The following is a 25,687-nucleotide window of genomic DNA, read 5'->3' on the forward strand; positions in this document are numbered from 1 at the left end:
TGTGGTCTCCATTTTGCACCAGAGTGACATGTGTGATGGTGCTGGGGAGGAGAGCAAAGGCAATAAGGAGAGCAGGCAGATGAGGCAGTAGGGCCTAGAGGTAGTGAGACATCCCTCAATCCAACAGGAACATTTACAGCTGGATTGGTTGTCAGTCTCCTTAAATTTGGGACCCACCTGTACATTGACATCTGGAGACACAAGCCCCCTGAAGACTGGGTTTACTGGCTCTCCTTTTTCCTTCAGTAGTAGTGGTGTGATCTGAAATGACACTATTAAGGATTTATTACTGAAATCTCTAGACTGACATGTATTGCTAAAATAATCTTTCAAAAGATGGCATGAAATGGCTGCAGCTGGAACATGGCAAGCCAGTTGTGAAGAGAGGTCCCTTTAGTACTGATGCTTTCACACTTAAAAAGAATATCAAGGATCACCTTGTGCATTCGGCTTGCATGCAGAGTTTGTGGCCATTTGTTGGCTGGGCAGAATACAGCCTGCAATAGCTGAATATTTAAACTGTTGTTCACAGTATTGTTATGATGTGAGCTGATGCCCAAGGAGTAAAAGATAATTTTTCTTACCATGATAAGCTTGATCTTTGGTTTCAGAGGCTTTCTGAATCATATGTTCCAGCACTACCTGATTTTTATTAGAAGGCAAGATTTAGATACACATTTTAAAAGAGAAAAGCCTACTGATTTATTCCTTTACTGCTTGCATAGATTGTCGATTTGCCTCTGACAAAGGCAATGTCTTTGCATGTTCAGATATATGCCTTTGCACTTGATCCAAAGCCAAGGCAAATATCAAACAATATGAACCAGATGAATCTACCAAAAGGCAATAGATATTCTTTTCTAGAGTTAGTGTGAATCATAGAATCCTAGAATAGTTAGGATTGGAAAGGACCTCACGATCATCTAGTTCCAACCCCCCTGCCATGGGCAGGGACACCTCACACTAAACCATATCACCCAAGGCTTCATCCAACCTGGTCTTGAACACTGCCAGGGATGGAGCATTCACTACTTCCCTGGGCAACCCATTCCAGTACCTCACCACCCTCACAGTAAAGAATTTCTTCCTTATATCCAGTCTAAACCCCTGCTGTTTAAGTTTCAACCCATTACCCCTTGTCCTATCACTACAGTCCCTAATGAATAGTCCCTCCCCAGCATCCCTGTAGTTCATCATGCGTTCAGATAAAGCTTCTCTTTAAAAGTAACAACATTTTTGAATTTCCTTCCTTTGAAAAATTAACTTAAGTGCTAGAATCATAATGTGGTTCTTGAACATAAACAGTGTCTGTTTGGGTGGCTTAGTTTTGCTTTCTTGTTATCCTGATTAATGAAATATTGGGCATCGTGGCTAAGCATAATGACGTTATGTAAGCTAAACCATGCTGAGAGTCTTTTGAGGCAAAGAAGAACTAAAAAGGAAAAAGTAAATTCTTCCCACAACTATAGCTGAGGAAAAAAAAAAGGAGATTGTTTGAGGTGGTTTAACCACTTTAACAGACATTCATGTGGGAATAGAGAAAAAAGGAGTAAGGAAAAAGCTGTGTATTTATTTAATGCAGAGCATGGTAAATTATAATGGATATTGCACAGGCTCAGATATCAGGTGTCTGAATAATCATAAAAGCAGCGTAATTCAGACTGAATTTTATTCTCCTGCATGGAATCTCAGCTATTGAAAAGAAGCAAGTCATGTGTACAAAGTCTCCAGATGTTTGATGATCATGCACAACAAGGAGGACAAAGGAGGGAGATTTACTATTTGTTTGATTTCATATATTCAGATTCTGAATTCGGTTCTTCAGCAGGTTGTATGGATTTTTTGTGATTTATTTACTTATAATGTAATTTCCTCAACCTTTATGTATTGCTTATTTCCTCTTACATGTGTTGTAGTTTTCCCTTTTTCTTTTGAAGAAGAAGAGAGAATGAAAGTGATGGCAGGCAGTCATTTAATTATGCTTTCTAACACTGTAATGAGGTGGGCATTGTCCCCAAGAAGGGACTGTACTGCAGTGAGATTCCTTGGGACTCTCATGGGAAATTTCTGGCAGAGTTACAAATAAACCTGGGGGCTCTGGTGACAGTCTGACTCAGTGTGAGTGACATGTGGACCTGGTGGTGGGAAGATGGCTGAGTGGGAAGTTTGATTCTGATATGCCGCTTTCAAGTGGTTGAAAAATTTACAAGTGATTTATTTTACCAGATTTATAATTTATTAATCTTATACTTTTTTTCTTTAAAACCACATTTATTATGTTAATTATGAATGGAATGATTCTCAGTAGATTATTGCCACTAGTCAAATAGTTCTGGTTTATTTGATTACTCAGGTGAATTATATGGTTTTTGTTTGTTTCCTTTTTATATATGCTTCAGCACCAGTAATCACATCTGACACACTAAAAATTATTGTTTTATTTGAGTAAAATTCAGATACGGAAAAATTACTTTGAAACCAGCGTGAGAGAGTCACAGGTGTGGCTAAACTGGGCTTCTTTAAACATCTTGACTGTTTAAAGATTTATGGATAAGGCTATTGCCTTTAAAAAGCTCCTTTGTAGTCTGAATTCTCTGTGCCTTCTTTAAGTGCTACATGTTAATATTAGATATGTTTGTTCTGGTTGAAGGTGAAATACAAAGAGCAGTTCAGTAAGGAAATGAAGAGCCATCAGTACAATCCTCTTGACAGTGTTTCCTTCAAGCAAGCACAGATTGCATCCACCTTGGCAAGTGATGTAAGTGAATTTGCTTTGTATTTTATATGCATTTTACATAGTGAAAACCTAATATTTTTTTCTCAAACAGAATTTCTTTTTCCATCTTACGAATTACTCTGAGCTGCAACCTCTGCTATACAGTGTGTCTATCTAGCAGGTACAGTATGTTACGCATTTCTTCTTGTGCCTCTGAAAAAGCCCTTTGCTAGAGGTCTGGAGAGTTTTTCATAATGATTTTAGACGAGATTCATCTCACTTCACTAAGTGTTTCAAAAGGTATGACTGCTTACTATGAGCTAATCGCCTTGTACTCGGTCCCTTTGTATTGGGGAAAGAAATAAATACGTATAGGGGCAATTCTTCTGACCTGTTGTAGATTCCAGTCTTCAGAGGAAGGAGTGAAGTGCTGGCATTTCTCCAGTGGTTGTAGAAGGATGCTGTATGTGTAGCTCAGATTTATGTGTCTGTCTTTTAGACTTCATTCTGCTGGTTGATCCTCTGAATGGTATTACAAAGTACACCACTCACTAGATTCAGCAATGGGTGCCTGCTGTTGGAGCCAGACTGGAGAAAACATCTATATGGAGTGACGATGCCATTGAGTTGATATATTTAACAGTGTTTCTAATGCTAAAAATGTGAGCTCCTCTTTGAGGCCATGATCCCAGATAACCAAGGGACATGCTTCTGTAGGGACATGTTCTGTAGTTTGGCATTTCCAAAGTGTGGGACACCACCCAGTGGGAACAGAAGAACCTGGCTCTGGGAAGGCTCTTGCCAAATGTGTGATTGTTTCAAAAATCTAAACGTTTAGTAAAAAGTTAGTTGAAGTAATAACTGTTAGAAGAGGTATACAAATTGAGTGCTCATGATTTGAAGTCTGCCTAAATCAGCGAAGAGGATGGTAAATGTGTGGAAGTGACTAACGGTACTGGTTAATTTTGTCATCCAAGATAGGTAAAGTTGGCTGGTTTCCTTCCTGTAAATATGGACATCCAGCTATCAGAAGAATGGTAAACCCCACTGTAGGCTGATAGGAAGTTATTTTCTATTACTTCATGAAGCGACTGTCTTTTGTTCTAGGTGACTGTATTGCTTATCTTTGCTGAAAGCAATATGTATGAACTAAAATTTACAGGAGCACTTCTCTTTAACTGGTTTATATACAACTTTTTATATTTGGACAGTTAGTTTAATTCCTGCATCAAGAGAAAAAGAACAAGAATCAACAGTCTGAAAAGTCATAGAAATCACGATTTTGTTGTAAATGTCATTTTTTGAGGGAAAGTTTGAGTAGTTCCCAAATACTTGCTCAGCAGAATGAATCTTTTATTGTTTCCTATCCTCCAAATAATAGTAAATGACCACCATCTAGTGGTTGATAGAGATTGTTCAGGCAAGCACTTAATGCTTTCTCTTTCTGAACGGCCACACTGTAATATGAAGCTGTGAATTGTTTTCTTAAATTTTGTTTTACATAATTTAAATTCTTTTTCCAGGTAAATTACAAGAAAGATTTGGAAAGCCTACATGATCCAGCTTCTGATCTGCCAAATCTGCTATATTTAAACCATGCTTTAAATATCAGCAAAACTCATAGCAATGTAAGTTGCCTTTATAAAAATGATCTGAAAAATATATTTGGTAAGTACTGTAGTATGTATACTCCTTTTAGGATACATAAATATTCGTTACTTTCCTCATAGTCTCATAGCCAATAGAACGTAGCATTATAACCATAGTAGTTGGGGGATGTAGTAAAGAAAAAAAGGGCTTTTAGGAAGAGATATTTCAGTTATTAGAACAACTAATATACTGGGTGAGAATCACACAGCCTTCTGGTACTTGAGCATTTCTTGTGAAACCTTGTCCACTTACTTTGATAAGACACTTTTTTCCTTGTGAATCTCATTTTGCTGAAGATTTTACTTACTGTTTTCATCTGCAGGTCTCTGTACAGAAGTGACCATTATGCTAGTTTAATATTTTGCCTTCTGTCATAAACAGCCTCTCGAGTGCTAGCTTCCTTTAGACTTTATCTATCTAAAACTTTTTCCCGCTCCTAAATGTCTGTGGTGTCCTGCACTGGATCAGGAAATAGGCACATACTCCATTCTGCCACATAACAAGGTGTGCCCCTTGGTGAGACTGGTGATCTGATATGGAGTAGTGATGGGGATTGAAATGGGGAGGAAGAGATGGGAAATCCCTGGCTTCTGTGCTATGCTGAAGCTTCTCTCCCATTCCCAAAATATTTATACTACATGTGCGTAGGCTGGTTAGCTGCACTTGTTGTCTTTACTCCAGAAACCACAGGAGGGATACAGAACTGCTGTGGAAAGGCGTGAGTGGGTGGTGTTGGGAAGGAAGACTGCTCGCAGTCTGCAGGAGGTGACTGTTTCACACACAGAGTTAGCCCTAATGACTAGGATCATACTGGGCTGTCTTCTGAGTCAGTGCCTGCTTGTGAAGATTATGCCTAAAATAATCAAAATAATCCAGCCTTCCCATCTGTGCTTGGTTTTTTGTATTACTTTTTCGTGATTTGAAGCTTGCTTTTTGACTGTTTCTGATTTGTAAAGCGAACACTGACTCCCCCCTTTTATATGGGCAATAAATGAATTGATAGCTTTCCTTCCTGCATTCTTCATGACATTTTGGCCTAATTCTAGTTTCCTTCAATGTAAAGTAAGGTTGGCATTCTTTTTGCTAATTAAATGAAGACCTTTGGAATGAACTTCAGCATTTTGCCATCTTACTGCTAAAGATAGAAACCTGGACTTTCCCTTAAGGCAGCTTACTTCTTGCAAAATTTATTTCTTTCTGTTGCTCAGGAAGGGTTGATTCATATTGTCTGTGCCTTCTTCTGAGGACTCTAAATAATGAGGTTCTGATTTTTGCATTGTCCAGATGCTGGTGGATATTTTTTCATGCTTTGAGCAGGAAGAAGAATGCTTTGCCAATCCCTAAGGTCTCCACTAGCTACTTGTCTTCTACACAAATCCCATTTTCAAAATCCTTTCTAGATTTGACCTCCCCATGTAATCTCTTTGATTTTTAACTTGGCCTACTCTCTTGCCTTTCTTCATGTTTTTCCAATACCTTCTTTGTGTTCTCTTTATCTCTCCACAGCTCATACCAAATCTTTCTTGTAGTCTGCTTCCACTGTATGGAGCAACCTTTTTGATTGTGCTGTTAACTGATTTCCAAAGTCTGATCATATGGGCTATTTTTTTAGTCCTCTGAAACACAGAGCTAGTTGCCCAATTTAGCTGTTTCCCTGTACTATACCTTCCTTCCTTGAACTTTATACTTCATCATTTGCATAACATAGCTATGCCTGCACTGGTGTGACATGTTGGACTGTATGGTTACTTAAACCATAAACTAATATGGTTGATTGAATTGGTTTGCTGATTGACCTACAGTGTAGAAGTGTGTGCAACTTTATGAAACACATATACTATATGTAAATAATATACATGTCTAACAGCAATGCAGAGCTGTTATACACATCAGCTTCCATCAGAATAAATTCCAGCAGTTACAAGGAAAGCTTGATGGGCATGTTTGGACACACATAGACTGATTTTGACAGATAGAATTTATCCTGTTTTCATTTTTTTGATGAGGGAGATAGTTCACAAGCTGGAGCTTTCCCCTCATATAGTATTATCCCTGTTTCAGGTGGGATAGAGTTAATTTTCTTTCTAGTAGCTGATGTAGTGCTGTGTGTTAGACTTAGGATGACAATGATGTTGATAACACACTGATGTTTTGGTTGTTGATGAGCAGTGCTTACATTAAGTCAGGTACTATTCAGCTTCTTACGTTGCCCTGTCAGCGAGCAGGCTGGGGGTGCACAAGAAGCTGGGAGGGACACAGCCAGAACAGCTGACCCCGACTGACCCAAGGGATATTCCATACCATATGATGTCATGCTCAGCATATAAACTAGGGGGAGAGCTGGCTGGGGGGATCCTTCTTGAGAACAAGCTGGGCTGTTGGTGGTGAGCAGTTTCTTTTCATTCGCATCGCTTGGGTTTAATATATCGCTTTTTCTTTCCTTTCCTTTTCCTTTCCTTTCCTTTCCTTTCCTTTCTTTTCCTTTCCTTTCCTTTCCTTTCCTTTCCTTTCCTTTCCTTTCCTTTCCTTTCCTTTCCTTTCCTTTCCTTTCCTTTCCTTTCCTTTCCTTTCCCTTTCCCTTTCCCTTTCCCTTTCCCTTTCCCTTTCCCTTTCCCTTTCCCTTTCCCTTTCCCTTTCCCTTTCCCTTTCCCTTTCCCTTCCCCTTCCCCTTCCCCTTCCCCTTCCCCTTCCCCTTCCCCTTCCCCTTCCCCTTCCCCTTCCCCTTCCCCTTCCCCTTCCCCTTCCCCTTCCCTTCTCTCTCTTCTCTTTTTTTCTTTTATTTTCTTTTTTATTTTTCTTCTCTTTTTCCTTTCTTCTCTTCTCTTTTCTTTCCTTTCCTTTCTTTTCTTTTCTTTTCCTTTTCCCTTTCCTTTTCCTTTCCCATTTCCTTTTCCCTTTCCATTTCCATTTCCCTTTTCCTTTCCATTTCCTTTCCCTTTCCCTTTCCCTTTCCCTTTCTCTTTCCCTTTCTTTTCTTGATCTTATCTCAACCTACAAGTTTTCTTTAAAGTTTCTTATTGTCTCCCCTATCCCATGGGGGGGGGGGGAGGGAGTGTGGTGCTTAGTGTCCAGTTGGGGTTAAACTACAGCAGGTATACATGTAATTCATTCTCTTTGGCATGAATGATATGAGACACAAAATTTAAAACTTTAATATGTGTACAACAGCTAATTTATTGTTTTGCACATTTTTAATCTGTCCCTATTGTAAAGACTTTGAGATGCTTATGAACTACAAATAAAAAAAAAGGTACATAGATGTGTTTCATTTTATGGAACAGGGTGAATAAATAGGACATAAGAGACTGGATCTAGTGCCTGTTGTTTAGTGTAGCAAAAGGTTACGTGATTTACCTCATTTGATTTTATAGGGTTTTTCTTATAATTTTATTACATTAGTTGGGGAATGGAGTAAAAGTATGAAATCAGAGTCTGTAGATGGAGATTATTTTTGTTTGTTTCCACAGAAGTGATTTTGGTGTGCGACATTTAGAATGACTTCCACTAGGAGGCAAGCCCAGACCATCATATGTGTCCCTTTGCACTTCAAGTGTAAATAATGTTTATTTTCTTGAGAACATAAACATTTGTCTTTGGATGAGGAAGACAAGCATTTTCTCTAGGAACTGATGAGAGTTTTTTGTTGGTTTTGTTGTTGTTTTTTTTATCATACCCTTTTTTTCATTTCCTCACAATATTTTAATTTCAAATTTAGTGGTAGAACTCTTGAGGCCTAAAATACAGTTTTTTTATGCTGTTTCTCCCATAGTTATTTAAAATGGTGTTTAAATTACAAAACCTTTCAGATTTTATTTGTGAAAACATTTGTGGATAGTTGTTTTTTTCCAGTATGAATATAAGAAATCATTTAAGCAAAGCAAGGGCTTTTATGATTTCACCCTGGATACAACCAAGCAAATCCATCACAAAGATATTGCAGTGCTTCAAACAGGTATGCACAAGCATAAATACATGTTGCAAAGATAAAAATGCAGCATTCTAACAGTGATTAAATCAGGCACAAACATGCATGACAGATTACAGTGATGTACATTGCATATTCAATCAGAAGCACCATAAGGAGAGAGGAGCTTATTTTTCCAGGACCCAAACCTAGTGTAGAAGCCTGACAGGGAAAGTGAGTCTGATTACTGTTCTCAAATACAGACAGCATTATTTTTGTAGAGACAAATAAATTAAAATGATATTATTCATTCTGAATATCACATTTTGATTTGTAGATATTTGCTTTCCTTTATGGCTTATGTAGAATATTCTGTCGTACACTGCACTGATTAATTTGAGGTTTGCCAGTCTTAGTCAAAAGAGTGTGAATGAATGAGTTCAGAATTCTTCTCCAGGTTTCCAAACAAAGCATATTTGCTTTGTGCGTTAGCATAAAATTGCATGTGGGTGTAATAACCCTGTGTTCTTCAATGGAATTTTGCTACTAGCTCTAATGCCATGGTCATTGGTAGCTGTGAGGGGAATATTGGTGCAAGACTGCACCCTATGAAGGCTTTCATTACCTTTTCCCTCCCACAGGTACAAATAAAAGTGCATTTCAGAGTGATGCTCCTGAGCCTGAAAGAGTGACCTCTGGGCTGTGGCTGTGAAACAGATTTTGTTGTTGTTACAGTAAATGTGGTGTTTAATAGAAACATGACAGGGGAACCTAATAAAAAGCTGCCAACTGTCTAGATATAGGTCATTCAGCCAAAATCATACAATTAGTTTAAGGATTGTGATTGATGCTCCTCACCCATACTGTCTTCAATGTTTACCATTTTTAGGTCTAATATTTTTAAGCAAAGGAATAAATGACTCCAGAAAAAGTTTCCTTGTCTATTTCTCCAGCAGGTTAAACTGGGGAGGAGTCTTCTAACTCAAAACCTCCAAGGAGTATGGCTAAGACTGTCTGCCACCACAACATACAGTCAGATCTCACATTCTCTCAGCTGTTAACACCCTTTATTTTCATTTTCCTAGGTCAAATACAAAGAGAATTATGAAAAATCTAAAGGCAGATCAATGCTGGAGTTTGTGGATACACCAATGTATCAAGTTTCAAAGGAAGCTCAAAAGATGCAAAGTGAGGTTAGTAAAAATGTGTGCTTGAACTGGTAAGATTTAGATCAACAGAGAAGCTAACAGACATCTTGTTCTCAGGTTAAGAAAACAGGTGAAGCAGATGATAAAGGTTTTATAAATTGGGGATATGGTAGAAGTAGTACTGAGTAGTTTTCTTATTCTGTATCTCAGTTCTTCAATATGTCTTTTCTCAAAAAGCCGCATAGTTTCTAACACTAGATGCAAAGTGTAAGTAGCATAATTTAGTTGAGAGGAAGCTCAAAAGGTCATGTAGATCAGAGACTGCTAACTTTTTCACCTTCTGCCTTTAATTCTGTCTTTAATGAGGGAGAGTTTTTTAGATGGGAGTGAGTGAAGCCATACAGGCCAGTCTGACCCCACACCTTGACTGAAATGTGCTCCTGTCTGTTCACCCTAGGGAGCTCAGCAAGGGGGAACAGCTGTGCCCAGGCTGCGGAACAGGACTGGCTGTTCTGTGTCAGGACATTTTTTTTCTAACTTTTTAATAAAAACTTCAGATGATGGAGGTTTTGTGACCTCCCAGGCAATCTAATCCAGTGCTTCACCATCCATCCTAAAGGACCATTTTCCTGTGTCTTTGTTGCTGCAGTTTGATACCATTCTTTTTGCTGTGTCTCATGAAAAATAGATGATTTCATCCTCTTGGTAGAAACTTTTCTGTGTTTAAACCATTACTTTGTGTGCCGTTTGTCTTCTCTTTTCTCTAGGAAGCAAAACATTTCTTCATACACAAGGTTAAATGTTCTCTTTGGAAATGTTATACGTATATATTTTTGTCTAAATTTTGTGTCTTGTATACATAATCTAAGTAATGAGTTATAAAGTTGCTTATTAATGTGATAATTTATGGCACGGGGGCTCATTTCTGTGTCTGTTTGCAGTGTTCTTTCTGAAATATGCTTGGAAATGCACATATGTCTACCACTAATTGTTGGTTTTGCTTCAACAGAAAATGTATCGCAAAGATTTTGAAGAAGAGATCAAGGGAAAACCCTCAATGGATTTAGACAAGACCCCAGAGTTCTTGCATATAAAACAAGTCACTAACTTTCTGAAAGAGGTAGAGGATTTTTATTACTTTTTTTGTTGTTGTGAAGTTGTAAATGAGCAATAAAGCAGCATTGCTACAAGCTACTGAGTGCTGAAAACTCACAGTTAACTTGGTAACTAAATACAAAAGTGACTTAATGAATGAAAATCACTGCATGTCGTTTTATATTCTGATTAGTCCTGTAGTAAAAAATAATACTTCTTGAGATTTCCTTATGAACAAAAGAAAATGATAAAGCCTAGTATACCTGAACCAGAAAAATAGAGTTAAATGAACAAATCAGGTGACTCCATAGAAAACTGAGTGTTTGCAGGACATTCCCTCTGAGGGCTTCAGTTCTGGAATTTATTCCTCCCTCAGGCTCAAATAGCTCAAGTTTCCTTCCAGGCATGCTGCATAAGACATATGCTTGATACAGTTTTTGAGAGAACCTGGAGTTTTCTTTCCAGATAGATGAAGGGGTGGAAAAGAGGATTTCTGTTGGTGTCCAGATAGCAGTTTTTCCTTTTGAGTAATTATTTCAGGTTTATGATAGTCTGTTCCGGTTACATAGGTGCCTTGAGCTGTGTATAGTCACTTTTAACTAACTTAATTGAAATTATTATCTATCACACACGTTATGGGTGAAAATAAAGGAGATCAAAATTCCATAATATAGCTATACTATTACATAATTTGCTTTAAGAAAATTTTGTTGGGAGATGCAGTTTTTCTGTAATGCCTGTTTCTTTGAAATTTGTCCAGGGCTCTTCAGTTGTGTGAGGCATTAAAAATTAAACCACTTTTTTTCCATAGCTGAGAATCCTTCTAACTTTAGTAGTTTTATATAATTCAGAACTGTCTTCATACTAGGTTTTCATAGAATCATAGAATAGTTAGGATTGGAAAGGACCTCAAGATCATCTAGTTCCACCCCCCCTGCCATGGGCAGGGACACCTCACACTAAACCATGCCACCCAAGGCTTCATCCAACCTGGTCTTGAACACTGCCAGGGATGGAGCATTCACGACCTCCCTGAGCAACCCATTCCAGTACCTCACCACCCTCACAGTAAAAAATTTCTTCCTTATATCAAGTCTAAACCTCTGCTGTTTAAGTTTCAACCCATTACCCCTTGTCCTATCACTACAGTCCCTGATGAATAGTCCCTCCCCAGCATCTCTGTAGGCCCCCTTCAGATACTGGAAGGCTGCTAAGAGGGGTTTTGAGTATTAGATGGTTCTGTAGATTAGGCTTACTATTTTACCAAATGCAGAAGTAGATGTATCAGAAAAATTCATAGTTAGAAAAATAATGGCTGCTGTATATACTTCATATGAATTTGGGAGCCAACATTACCTTGTTTATACTTATTGGATTAATAACTGATTTTTTTTCTGAAAAGCAAATTGAGGATGCTAGAATTAAAACCCCTTAAACCTTGTTCCTTTCCTTGTTCTTTAAACAACTTATCCTAGTCTATGCTAGTTTTCATATGGGTAAAGAAAAGATTTTCTTTTCAGATATTTCTTTTCAGATATTTTTTTATTATTCCACATTTATTCTGATAAGCTTGGCTGTCAGGTAGACATGTCTCTAGCTAGATATGGTTTGTGCAGTACTGTTCTGTACGTACATGACTCGTATGCTTACTGAATAGGGAAAATGCAAATACTTGCTTTTCATTGAGTTAATCTTTCTGCATGCTGAATGTGCACAGAAGTGGTAAGTGCAAGCATAGTTGTAGATGTTCATCTCTGAAAATTTTGATGTATTTTCCCTCCATAGTGCTACATGCATTAAGATGTTCCCTAATTCTTAGCTCCACAAGTTTTAAGACTCATTACTTAGAGACTAAACTATGCTTGTAAGCCAGAGGGGAAGAATATGAGAAAATGGAAGTGGTATTTTAATGCATAACTTCATGAATTACGTATGAGTTTGTATCCACATTCAAGGAAAAACAAACCCAAAGATTACATAGGTTTAATTATTCTTTCGAGATTCAGCAAAATGATGTATTTCTTCATAGTCAAAGATGTAGTGTAGTATTTTTGTGTGAAGCTTCATAATCAAACTTAGATAGGTATTACATGAAACAAGAAGGTGAACATGGAGTTCTTAAAAATGAATTTTTTAATTTCTTATTTTTTGTTTATAGTGTCAGCTGTGTTCCAGCTTATTCTGTTGCTTTTCCACTGTAGAGAATTCTGAATCTATATTACAGTTTATCAAGTAGTGGTTTTAACAGGTCCTAGTATAGTGTTCAGGCTATCCATCCTGATTATGATACCATTAATGGAACAGAGGTAAAAACTGCATATATTATGCAGCATATATTAGTCTGTAAAAGCAAATGCTATTGCAGTTAAAATGTCCATAGAGAGGCAGCTGAGGCCCGTAAGCAATCTGCTAGCACTGTATAGGAGAAGACTATTTTTCAAGACTGCAACAGGAAAAAATGTGGTGACATTAAAACCTTTTCACTTTTTTAACATTGTACCCTTACATTTCATAATTTTCAATTCTATTTTAACTCTGGAGAATGTACTTCTGCTAATTCATATTTCATAGAAGTTTCGAAGAGACCCTTCAGACATTTAATAAGTGGCATTTCTTTTCAAGATCTTGTGCACAATTGTAAGTGGAGAAATCTCTCTTTTTTTCAGAAAGAGTACAGAAAAGATTTGGAAGAAGGAATGAAAGGAAAAGGAATGACAGTGTTTGAAGATACACCAGATTTGATTAGAGTGAAAAATGCAGCTCAGATACTAAATGAGGTATGTTATGCTAGTCAACTTTACTAAAGTCACAGAAAGTTCACTATGTAATACTTGCCTGAAAATATTCTTTTTTTTGTTTTACATAATCTACAGTAAAATAAGTAAGTGTTGATACCAGAATTCTTTCTGTTTTGCTTTAAGAATATAGAAAAGTTGTGGGGGAAAAAAAAAACAAAACAAAAATTTCAGATTTTCAGGCAATTAAAAGGTCAATGGAAATATTGGGGTCAGTAGACAGAACATTTAAAACTAGGCTCATTTTTCCATCTATTTATTTGTTAATTAATAAGATACTATAATTAATATTTTAATGGAAAAAGAGTAGACTGTTAATGAACTTGTAAAGAAAAGTCAGTGAAATAATTTTGAGGTTTTTTGAAATCATGTACCTGCTATCTGAAAATAAATATTGGTAATAACTGCCAGGCATCTTGGGAAGATCTTTTATCCATACAAAGTATTCTACTTGTGAAAAGTAGAGTTGCTTCTGAAGAAATGTATTTTCTTGAGCTATAAGAACCAGAGGGAATGTCATGCATAGGGCCAATCTGATCACTGTAAAGAAATGCAGGAATATATAGCTCTAACTCCCAGGATTATTTTTTCCTTGCTGTTTTATGCAAACAGCTGGGAAGAAATACCTGCCATTCCACCTTTAGCAGAGGGGAAGTGATGAATGATGTCTTCTCACAAGTTAACTTATACTTTTTGCAAAAAACTGTGGTTTGCAAAGTAGAGAATGGTTTTACTGTGTTTATTTCCACATCAGAGTGAGACAGCAATGGAAGATTGAGTCTTTTTGTTCTTGTAAGTGACCAGACCATTGCGTTGAGAAGAAAGATATTTTACTTCTTTTTTTTAACTAATGTACCTAAAAAATAATTAACAAGAAAAGTAAGAATATTTTTTTTGGTTGTATGTATTTATTTTGGAAAAAAACACCCTTGTTTTCCACAGGCAGAAGTAAAATAGAAGAGAAAAAGAGTGATTACTACTATAGTAGCAGAAAAAGAACTGCCTGAGAATCTATTAATTTTTTATTGAAAAAAAAGTACAACTATTGTATGCAGTATTTCTGTATTACATTTTAATATAGTTTGCTGATGAACAAGAAATATATCCTTAAACGGATAAGATGGAGATGAAATATTCATTTTGTTTCCTGATTATTGGTTATTTATAATTTATGTTGTGAGGAAAAAGCAGCAATCATGGATGAGTATTGCAACTTGCCTAATGGCTGTAGTTCAGGAAAGACCTATTAAATGAATAAATTACAACTTCCTGCTCTGAAAGTTCACTGGAAACAATTCAGTGTGGTATTAAATTTCTAACATGTAGTCCTTTCATAAATAAAATATTTTCTTAAAAGTAAAATGTGTTTCAATTAGACTGACACTAAGTTCCAGCTTATTACACTATGGTCTGCAGAGCTAAACTTCCATTTTACTTTAGAGGATAATTGTAGCAAGCTGTATGGACTGATTCCTCCCTTTTCCCCCTCAGCTAATTAAAAACTCAGTGGTAGAGTTTTATATGCTCAGTGACTGTCTCCTAAAGTTTTCCTCCTGTAATTTGTTGTGGTTTCCTGACAAAAGATTGCCAAGAGTCTTGAGAGTTTCGACTCTCTCAAGATTTTTGATTGACTCTAAATCTTAAAATTGGGTCTCTTGTGCAAAAATCTACCTGTAACTCTCTAGCTACTGTGAATATAATGTGTGAAGTTTTGTCTTTACAGAAACAATACAAGAAAGACCTGGAAACAGAAATTAAAGGGAAGGGCATGGATGTAGGTCCAGATACTCCTGAGATAAGAAGAGCCAAGAAAGCTTCTGAAATTGCAAGCATGGTCAGTACCATACCTGGTTCAAGCTTTCCATTTGATAGAATGCAACAGATTATTGCCATTGAGAATTCCAAGTAATGACCAATCTAGGCAGTAGCAATACCACAAATTTCACCAAATACCTAACCTGTTCAGCTATGTACTGGAACACAGCTGACACTATAAAAAAAAAGTTGCATAATCAGCATACGGGAAAAGTTAAGATTTCTCAAAACTTTGGCCTTTCTGTCATTTTTTTTGCAGGTTGTGCTTGTTTCTCACAAACTGTGCTTGGCCTGGGCTGTATTCAGTAGCCGTGGGCCCTACTGCTTTTAGGTCTAAATAGCTGCTTGTTTGGTTAGGGCCAAACAATACACAGAATGGGAGAGATAGCAAAGCCTTATGACCCCAGTCCTGCAAAACGCAGCTGAGGGAGAAAGTCTCATTTATGTATGTCTGTGGTTGCAGCTGTGAAAGCTGCAAAGACAGATAAATGTGAAAGGCTATATCAGATTTGAAGAAGTCTATTAAAAGATCTTTTTAACTGATCAGCAGCATAGCATAGGTGTCTCATAGATAGATCCTACAGAGTGGGTGCTGTTGAATCAGAAGTTATTTGGTCTTTTAAGAATGCTGTTCAGTGGAATTGCACAGATTAAAGTTGGAACAATGTAAGAATTTGGCTGTCTGACATATTTACAATGCTATTCTTTTCAGAAAGAATACAAGAAAGACTTGGAAAATGAAATTAAAGGAAAGGGAATGGGAGTGGGCACGGATACCCCTGATATACAACGAGCCAAAAAAGCCTCTGAAATAGTAAGCCAGGTGAGTACAAAATTAATCTCTTTAAGATTACTTTGGAAGTAAAACATAATGAGATGTTTAAAACCATAAAATCTTCTTGAACAAACTTGGGCTAAAAGGAATAAGCTATGCACAATAGAAACATTAAGTTAAAGAAATTGAAGAATTTATTTAACATCTGAACAGTACTATCAAAATACCTTTGAAGACAGCATGTACAAATAACTGTAGAATTAGTTATGATTGATTTTGGTTTTGTTTTTCTTTTTTCTTCAGAAAGAATATAAAAAGGATCTGGAGACTGAAATTATAGGGAAAGGAATGCAAATTGGCCCATATACTCCTGAAATACAACGTGTCAAAAGGGCTTCAGAAATAGCAAGCCAGGTAGGCATACTTCAAAGACTGAATGTTTTAATTCTGTGTAACCAATGAGTGCTTGACAGACATTGCTCAAAGTACCTCTTTTCTAGCTCTGTAGAGGCTTTTGTACTTATATTAAATGAATTTACATGTAGTAAAACATCTTACTGCCTGATTCTTGTTTGTATTTAGGCCTGTCATGTCATGTAAATTATATTTGTTTACATCTGTTTGTAGGTCTTTTTGCATTACCTAAATAAGGTTATATATATATATATGTATATATATATGTATCCTGGCAGTGAAGGGAAAAGGTATTACACATATGAGAATATATCAGTGTGGGACACAGTGTCATCTGTCCCACACAAACAATAACAGTATCATGGAGGAGAGAGGTTGAAATAACTACTGTAAAAGGATGTTGAGGCTCATCAGCTATAAGCATCTTTTGTTGCAGTTTGGCTGTTCTGAAAGTCTCCAAGAAAGCAGGAAATAGACATTTTAAAATTATTTTTCAGAAAATGTACAAAGATGAAGCAGAGAAGATGCTCTGTAACTATTCTGCTGTCCCAGACACTCCAGAAATGGAGAGGATAAGAAGTACTCAGAAAAACATCAGCTCAGTGAGTAATAGTGTTTCTCTCTTTGCTTGCAACCTTTCAGACACTTTTCAGTTTAAATAGGCTCTCCTGTGCTGCAGCATGAAATAGGGAACTTACGAGTAAAAATCCTTTGAACCATTTGCATAATTTTCCTGGCAAAAGCTGTATCACTCATTTCTTTCAGTGAAAAACAAGAAGCCCAGTTTTTCTAGGTGTGACACTGTTATTTTGAATTGCTAAACTCCTTACACCACCTTGCCAAGTCACAGTTATTTTTAAATGAAGTTTTTTTCTTTTTCCATCGAGCCCCAGGAAATGCTTTATTTAAAAGGACAAAAAATTTGTAAGGCTTGTTACTGTGCATATAAGATTTTTCATCTGTTTCCTATCATATGTACAGAACATAAAATTGGAACAGATCAAGTTTCATAAATATTTATGTCTAATGATTTTATGTTATACTGGATATATTGTTTTAATTTTATGCTAGATTTAAGTCTCAGTTTATCCCTAAATATAAATTATGAGCTTGGTTTTCTAAAATTGCCCAGTTTGGGATGCATTCAGTTCCACTTCCTTTTTGGACCCATTAATTCTGCTGCTTGTAATTCTGGCTTTGCTTGTAATACAACAGAGAAGAAGAGTAAATATAGCCTCTAGAACCAAATGCTGTCCAGTTAGTGTCTGAGTTTTATGGCAGAATAAGTAATGCTTATAAAGTAAATTATTTCAAAGGAATATACTTAAATATTTTCTTATTATCTGACACAGATGTTGTTCTTTAACTTAGAAGTATTCTCAGCTTCTCCAACTCTGCAGGAGTAGAAGGTCAATTAGTTTCTCTCAGAGGTGTTTACTTGCAGCTATCCCATGTCACTGCAGCTTCACTAGGGAAATAAGAGCCTGCAGGGAGAGAAGAAAAGTCTTCGAGGTTGCTTTAGGTAGTGGTCTCTCCCGTAATGTCTTCCAGCCTTACCTGCTCCTTTTCTTCCTTCAGATGAGACCAGCTGAAACCTACATCTTTTTAATAGGAGCTGCTGACAGGCCCACTGGCTCCACTTTTGTTTCTTGTAATCTGTTGCCTCTTGGTTTCAAATGGTCCTCTGCTGTACAATGTGATGGTGATTATTACTGTATCTCATATCACTGGCATCCTAAAATGCTTTGCTGAAACTTGGTGTAGCAGAGGGGGATCCAAGCTAGCCTCTACTGATCTGCTTTCCTCCCTGCTCCAGTCTTTGATAGCTTTTGATGAAGTCCTCAGATGAGTCAGCGCGTCTGACAGCACAGACTCACTGACACTGGGCATATAATAACCTTCCACTACTTAATTAAGCTTTGACAAGCCTTTGAGACATCTGAACAGCTTGCAGTCGTGTAGGTCAGTTTGAGCTTTTAGTGCCAAGGATGACAATTACCCTTGTTGTTCGTATAGTAGACAATATCAAATAAAAATGTTGTGTCTTTGAAGTGATTTGCAATTGCTTTATTTTGTGATCACCCTTTTTTTTGAGCTGGATCCTCCAAATATGGGAAAGCAGTTTATAGCTGCTCTTGAATTATCATTTTTTTCTCTGTGTTTTAATCTTTCAGCATTCTGTGCAATTTAGATTATAAAGGTAAGTTACTTCTTACGAAGCTAAGTTATAGCTGGGAGCAGCCCCAATATAAAATAATTAATGTCCCCTAATGGGTTTTGGATTTTGTCTCAGGTGTTTTCTTGCCTTAAGGGACAAAAAAGTGACTAGTTCTCCAGATAAGATCAGTGCTGCTCTTAGCTCACTAGCTCATTTGGCAAATGATTTACAATAGGATATTTACTCCACAGTCATCTCTTTCATAGAAAAATTCCTGTCTCCAGCATTTTTTACCACTGCCTCCTTAAGTATATTTTAGTTCAGTCCACTATGTAAATCTTTCTTCCTTGTACTGACATGTTGGTGCAGAAGAATTTTCAAGTTCTTACTCATAAACTGTCTCTCTTCTCACATGATAAAACAAAATTCTAAATTGTTAAATGTTTTCTGAACATTTAAGAATGAGTTATGGGCATAAATAATCCACTATCCTCTAGAATATTTGGCAGTAGTAGTCACCCTAGGTTACAGAGGACTTCAGGGAAGTAGGAGAAATGCATCAAGAATGATGCTTTATTGCTTAAGGTTCACTGATAGGAAAAAAAAAAGGGGTAAATAAATCTTGGTTTCAGAAAGGCAGAAATACTAAATGGTAAAGATTTATTTTACGAACTCCAGGATCAGACTTGTTTTTTACACTACCAGCCTGGAAATACTTACTGGAGTGGCAACAGCTGTGACACCAAATACTGAAATTCAAATAAAACTTCTTTAGGAGTTTTGCAGCATGAACTGGTTTTTTAAATTATAGCCACATTTGGAATTTGTGGAGCAGTTACTTGCTGTCTCTTTCAGTAATTTTGAATGATTGATTCTACTGATGCATTCTGTTTTTTATCTTTTACTGAAACAATTGAAATAGAGAGGAGAATGATCTAAACAGCATGTGTATCTTTTCAGAAGTGAACCTTGTTTTCAGATGCAGTCCTCAGCTTTCTGGCTCAAACCCAGAAGTCAAAAATTGCATGACTTGGACTATAGATTTGGCTGTTGTGATTATTTTGTCATGAATATGTCAGTTTTCTAGCTTGTTAAATTAGGAATAATAATGTACGTTCACTTCTCAGAGCATTTTAAGATCTGAAGATTAAAACAGCAATTCAGATCTTGCGTGCACATATATGTTCAATCACATTGAAACGAATGAGATTACACAAACATAAAGTTGCATTTGTACAGTATTATAGATTATGATCTAAATGTTTATATTATTTTCAAACTTAAAACTATCGTTACAAATACTTACAAATGCTTGGGATCAGTCTAAAAGATGATAATAGATTATCTGGTTTGCAGTTCAAAACAAACACTATTATTATTCTTATTGATTATTGGTCTCATTTATGAAAAATTAAAGTATTTGCTTTCTTAGAAGATTTATAGTCAGACCAATTTGGGCCATGGAAAATTGCCCAGCCTTTTTGTGAGTACTTGTACTTACATTGCTAACAGTCTCATAATTACTTTTTCTCCTGGGGAAACGAAGGTGTTTTATAAGAAGGAAGTAGGAGCTGGCACAGCTGTAAAAGAGACTCCAGAGATTGAAAGAGTAAAGAAAAATCAACAGAATATTAGTTCGGTAAGTGTTATTAATTATTCTTCTGTGAGCAAATGGTGGTCAAATATCTTTTCCCATCTTGTTTACAAAAATCTACCTTTTCCTTTAACAATTCATTCAAATATTACTCCACTGTAATATTATGGATATAGAGCTTCAGTTTAGTAGAGTTAGCGCTCCACTCTAGTTTAGTTATTCTGTGTCCAGAGGTGGAGTTTCAAATAAAGAATAATGAAAAATAAGAAAAACCTTTAAATAAATATTTGAGGAAAAGGTGTTGTCTTTCAAGAGGGAGAAGCATGAAATGCATTTCCCAATCTGTCACAGTGAACAGCAGTTGTAATTAAGCAACATGGAAATATATCACAAAAAATTAAAATCTGCAAAGTTCTGTAGGGTCTGCGTGTATCACCTAGGGGTTGGTACAGTTTGCACTCAAAGAAGAGGGAAATTGTGTCTAGGCTCGAGCTCTGTGAGGAGGTGCCTCTTTACATGCTGATGTCAAGTTGATCTGTGGATCTGATGAGACTGGTTCTGAATTGATGTTGTTTATATATGTATGCCCAGTGTCTTTGGCATTTTAATGGGTAACTAAATATAAAACATCAAAATGAACGTTTTCTACAAGTAGAACATGCTCTTCTGATAAATATGTGTCAAACTTGGCAAAGTGACTGCCAAGCAAGAAAACACTTGTAGATGCATTAGTCACTCCTTTGGAATTTTTTGTGTGGAGTTCTCTAGGGGCATTTTTGTGTTTGTGACATGACTTCTGTGATTATTAGATGCTTTTTAAAAAAATAAGTTTTGAAAGTAACACATGGATGTGACGCTAGATTGTGTTTAAATATTGCAATCCGAATTAGGGACTCTGGACACTTAGAGGACTAGAATTTCCTTGCTTACTGAGTAGTGGTAAATACTGCATTTCCCACCAAAATAAGGTCAGGAAGGGAATTTCCATAAAACTTGGAAAAAAAACTTGCAAGTTTTCTCTGCTCTTTCCATAAATTTTGATCTTGTCATTTTGAGTAACAGTGGAATTTGAAGATTCAGTGCAGCTATCTTGCATTCTGAATCCTTAACTAGTGTTTCTGGCTCAAAGTTGTAGGTTTTCTTGATTTGAGGATGTTTTGTGGGTTTGGGTTTTTTTTTGTTTGTTTTTTATTTGTTTTGCTTCATTTTATTTGTTTATTTTTTTGGTTGCTCCACCATCCCCACCCCATGCAATTATCTGGTTGTTGTTTTGTTCTCTTCCCTTCTTCCCCCCCTCTCCCCCCTCCCCCCGTTTTATACTGGCATTCTAGAAACAAAACCCTTATCTCCTGCTACCTATTTGATTTAGGGTTACCACAGTCATTTATTTTGAGAGTAGTTACATGAACGCACACAGAGGATTGTTAGGAATAGTCTTAATCTAATGCTTTTTCTCAATACACAGAATCACAGAATCCCAAGGGTTGGAAGGGACCTCAAAAGATCATCTAGTCCAACCCTCCTGCAAGAGCAGGGTAACCTAGAGTACATCACACAGGAACTTGTCCAGGCGGCCTTGAATATCTCCAATGTAGGAGACTCCGCAACCCCCCTGGGCAACCTGTTCCAGTGCTCTGTCACTCTTACAGTAAAGAAGTTCTTCCAAAATTAAATGGAAAAATAGTGTACAGTGCTCTTGCTAGTTTAGAAATCCTAACTAGTGAAGAGGGAAGTATGAAAAGTGGATCAGTATGCTAGTAAACACACTTGAACAAAAGCATATGAAGAGAAATGCAAAATGCATTAGTGGTATGATGTAAGTAGCATGGCCTTTACCTTGCTAGTCTGTGTGTAGAGTTAATATTTTACAAAAGATACTTTATTATATATAGTGTACTTGAATTTACTTAAGTCTTGTATTATATTATTAAAAGTGTAGAATGCCAAATTTAAAGGCAATGTGCAAGAAAGTTTTAAATTATATGTCAGTAAGAGGGAAAATGTATTGTACAGTAAGAGGGAAATTATATTGTGTAATTTACAGGAGTCCCAAAGGAAGGGTAAGTTACTCCAATTTTGACTCCATTAGATTTAAACATTTTACACATAGCTTTGAATTTAGCCAGAAGGGCTTTGGACAGCTTTAAAACTATGTTCTGAACTAAATGAAACTGTGGAATAGAAGCACATCTGCAGTGCAAAACCCCCCAGAACACCAAAACAAAATAACACACGCTGTACAAACCAGTCCATGCAAAAAAGGACATTGCGTCATGTTCCGAAAGTGATGAGATACTTCCAGATGACCTATACAGGAGACAAAGATCAGAACAGTCTGTTTTTAAATCCTGAAAAACAAGGTCAGAGCAGCCAAGAGGGCTGAGCTCATCTCACCTGTTGTGATGACTGACTTGGAAGAAGCAGTTTTCTAAATGGAGTCAAGATTAAAAGCAAACATTAAAAGCAAACATGAGACCTATGGACTGCAACCGAATCTGAACTGAGAAGCTATGAATACCAAGTTTTTTGAAAATTTGTTTATACTGTGGGACAGGCAGGTCTAGAAACAGCACTAGGAAGAAGGCTTTTGGGGGAAGATTCTAATTGTGGTTTTATATATGTGAAGTCCAGGAGGAAACCCCAGTGATATGTCAGTCAACACCACAAAGCTGGGGTCTGATTAAGAATCAATGGACATTTTGAAGCATTTTAAGGACTAGTGTCACTGCCAATTCTTGAGCTTACCTAATAGTCTCTACTGAAAAGCCTTTTTTTTTTTTTCCAGTGGTTTAGTACCTCTGCCAGTCCTAAAGTGTCTGGGCTGAAATTTTCCATTCTGGTTTGTGCTTTGGATTCATTTGGCTTTATTTATTTATTTATAAATTTCAGCCAAAGCAGCTTCCAAGTGTGAGCTTAGAGAAAAACAAGTTGTTTTGTCTGTGTTAAAAAATTTGGCACTCTCCAGAAGTACCATGTCTGGAGAAGAAGGTTGGAAATTATCTACTAAGTGAGATTTGGTGCAGTGAGTTTTGGAAAAAGGGAGGCCAGGAATGAGGAACTGAGAGTATAGAATGGCTTGGTCGAAGTGAACGGGCCAGATGTGGGGAAAGATGGGCAAAGGTAATGTGCTCCTTGTGCATAGGTGCTTCCTTCCAGAAGAGCTGAAGTAGAATCCAAGGTCATTTAGACTCACCACTCCTTTGCTGTCAATGTCTGTCTGAGATACTCTTGGTTAAATGTTTTCCCTTTTTTTAATTATAGAATCATAGAATACTTAGGGTTGCAAAGGACCTTAAGATCATCTAGTTCTGAGCCCCCTGTATCCACAGAGGTAACAAACTATGATTGTTGTTATGGGTTTGTGCAGTCAGTATAAACAAACCACAAGAGACTTAAGATGAAGGCACATGGAAGAATGTACATTTATAGTTTTTAAATCATGAGAAATTGCCTCCACAAGAGGTAACTTTAGAGAGTATTATTAATGTCACTAAATCAATACTCAAAAGCAGGAATGGGAATTCAAGTCCCTGTGTCTAGACCTGAAGATCCATTGCCAAAGTAGATGATTTTATCGTTTGCCGTAGAGGTGGACCTGCTCTGGTTTTCCATTTTGCAAACTACAGTTCAATGAGAATTCCCAATTGAATGCAGGTGCTTTGTAATCCTATAGTTTGTTTTTCTTTTTTTTTTCAATTATATAGCCAGACTAGCTGTTACTTGTGTGTGCTCTCTAGTAAAAATAGAACTTTTCCTTGTCACAATTCCCTTTTCCTCATTTTACAGCAAAATCAGTGAATTAATGTGTGTGAGAATCTCAGATGCTTTAGCAATAAGCCACATAGAAGAAGAGTTCCTGAAGAAATCAGTAATTCTGTCATCAAAGCAGGAACTTAGAGCAGCTAAAGGAAAAAAACCAAACCAATATGTCACAGGCTGCGTACAAATAAGGGTCACTTCACTAAGGGTCACTGATTATGTGTAATGAGTGAAGAAAAACAGCTTTGGATAATAGATAAAGAAGATTATAAAGCACTTTAAGAGAAAAAGAATGAAAATGTATAAAATATATTAAAAGCTGTAAATGGTGCATATGTGTACAAAGGACAAAACTAAGGTTACATTCAAGTTACTTGTGTCGTTTTCCAGTTTTTGAGTTCCTGATTTTACAGCCTTAAGATGTATTCTGCAGAAGTTTTGTGTGCCACATGAAACCATACAAATCAATTCATTATGCTGTTCCCTTGTTCTTAAGTACTTTTCCTTCCTTGAGTCTCTCTAATGAAAAATGTTTCCATCTATTATGCATCACTGCCCCCACAATTTTGAACGTTTTTGTGAATTTTGTGTTTTACCGTTGTAAAGAAAGCATGCTGGATCACTGTAAAGGATTGTTAATTTTACTGTGGCATAAAAGATTTGAAGCTCAATGTGCTGAATGTTGGACAGGTATTTAATAACAGACAGTAAGACAAAGACAATGCATAGATTTGTCCAAGATGAGATTTTTGGATAGCATATGGAAAACAGAAAATATGGTGTGTTTCTCTTTAGTACCATATTCACCTAACCTTACAATTCTTTTTCATTACATTAAATTCCAGTTTTGGTACATACGGTGTATAACTGAAGAAATTCTAGTTCCGTGCATCTTTCAAATTATGGAATTCTATCATATCTAAACATACTGCTGTTTAGAAGAGATTGAATGTGGCAAAAGGAGCAGTAAATACCTGACAGCATCTTTGAAGGCATCATCCATCCAAACATCTGCATTTCTCTGATAATGCCTGTGTGTTGTTTTTAGAGAACATGAACAAGAATTTGAGGTTATCCACCCTTTTAAGAAGACATCTGTGAAGTGTCTGGTTTCTGAAATGGACTGGTAGACTCCATAGCAAGAGAAGAGCAAGATCAAGTCATAGTCAGCATGATGTATATCTCCAAGTAATATATCCAGGGTCCCAACTGTCATGAAGATAACCACAGTCCCATGTGATGTATATTCCCTCTGTAAGAGTTTTAGGATAGTAGGCATGTTATATGCACTCTCTGCTTTATTATATCAAACAAGGTGCATTGGAGACCCTATCAGCCTGTTTCAGAAATGAAATATAACCATTCATTTTCAGGTCAATATTGTTCATAGATGTGGTCCATCTGTGCAGTGTGTGTAAAGGACAGATTACAAACTGTTTGTTGTGTTTTAATGCTTATCTTTATCTTCTTAAAATTGCTAATAATCTGTAATATTTATTGTGCAGATTAAATACAAGGAAGAACTTCGTCGTGCAACAACTATTTCTGATCCACCTGAACTGAGGAGAGTTAAAGAAAACCAGAAGAATATTAGCAATGTGTGTCCATTTTCATTGCTTACACACTTCTCTTTGCTGTATTAAATTTGTTTGTGCTTCTGTGAATCTGTCTGTGGTGTTTGTCCACAAAGATTAATTTAATCAGTTAATGGTAAAATGGTAATTCTTTAGTCTTGCACTTTGATTAACATCAATGAGAGTGAAGTATTTTTGTTGAAAGTATCACTTGTCTGTGTCTGGAATAGAACTGTGAGAGGGTGAGTACTAAGTATTGTGTGAAAAGATGTAGGTATTTATTAAGGACT

The 25,687-nt window shown here is 36.6% G+C and overlaps 1 protein-coding gene across 1 annotated transcript in view; it reads left to right on the forward strand.

Annotated features, from left to right (window-relative positions):
* NEBL (nebulette) overlaps positions 1 to 25,687 on the forward strand; it is a 90,959-nt gene that overhangs the window by 28,612 nt on the left and 36,660 nt on the right. Inside the window, exons 8-20 of the mRNA XM_034060521.1 lie at positions 2,651 to 2,758; positions 4,240 to 4,344; positions 8,216 to 8,318; positions 8,912 to 8,958; positions 9,356 to 9,463; positions 10,428 to 10,538; positions 13,180 to 13,290; positions 15,032 to 15,142; positions 15,836 to 15,946; positions 16,202 to 16,312; positions 16,810 to 16,914; positions 20,017 to 20,109; positions 25,329 to 25,421. Of these exons, the coding sequence (XP_033916412.1) occupies positions 2,651 to 2,758; positions 4,240 to 4,344; positions 8,216 to 8,318; positions 8,912 to 8,958; positions 9,356 to 9,463; positions 10,428 to 10,538; positions 13,180 to 13,290; positions 15,032 to 15,142; positions 15,836 to 15,946; positions 16,202 to 16,312; positions 16,810 to 16,914; positions 20,017 to 20,109; positions 25,329 to 25,421 (1,317 nt within the window). The remainder of the gene's footprint in view (positions 1 to 2,650; positions 2,759 to 4,239; positions 4,345 to 8,215; positions 8,319 to 8,911; positions 8,959 to 9,355; positions 9,464 to 10,427; positions 10,539 to 13,179; positions 13,291 to 15,031; positions 15,143 to 15,835; positions 15,947 to 16,201; positions 16,313 to 16,809; positions 16,915 to 20,016; positions 20,110 to 25,328; positions 25,422 to 25,687) is intronic.

The sequence above is a fragment of the Melopsittacus undulatus genome, chromosome 1 (genome assembly GCF_012275295.1).
Source record: "Melopsittacus undulatus isolate bMelUnd1 chromosome 1, bMelUnd1.mat.Z, whole genome shotgun sequence".
Lineage (NCBI taxonomy): Eukaryota > Metazoa > Chordata > Aves > Psittaciformes > Psittaculidae > Melopsittacus > Melopsittacus undulatus.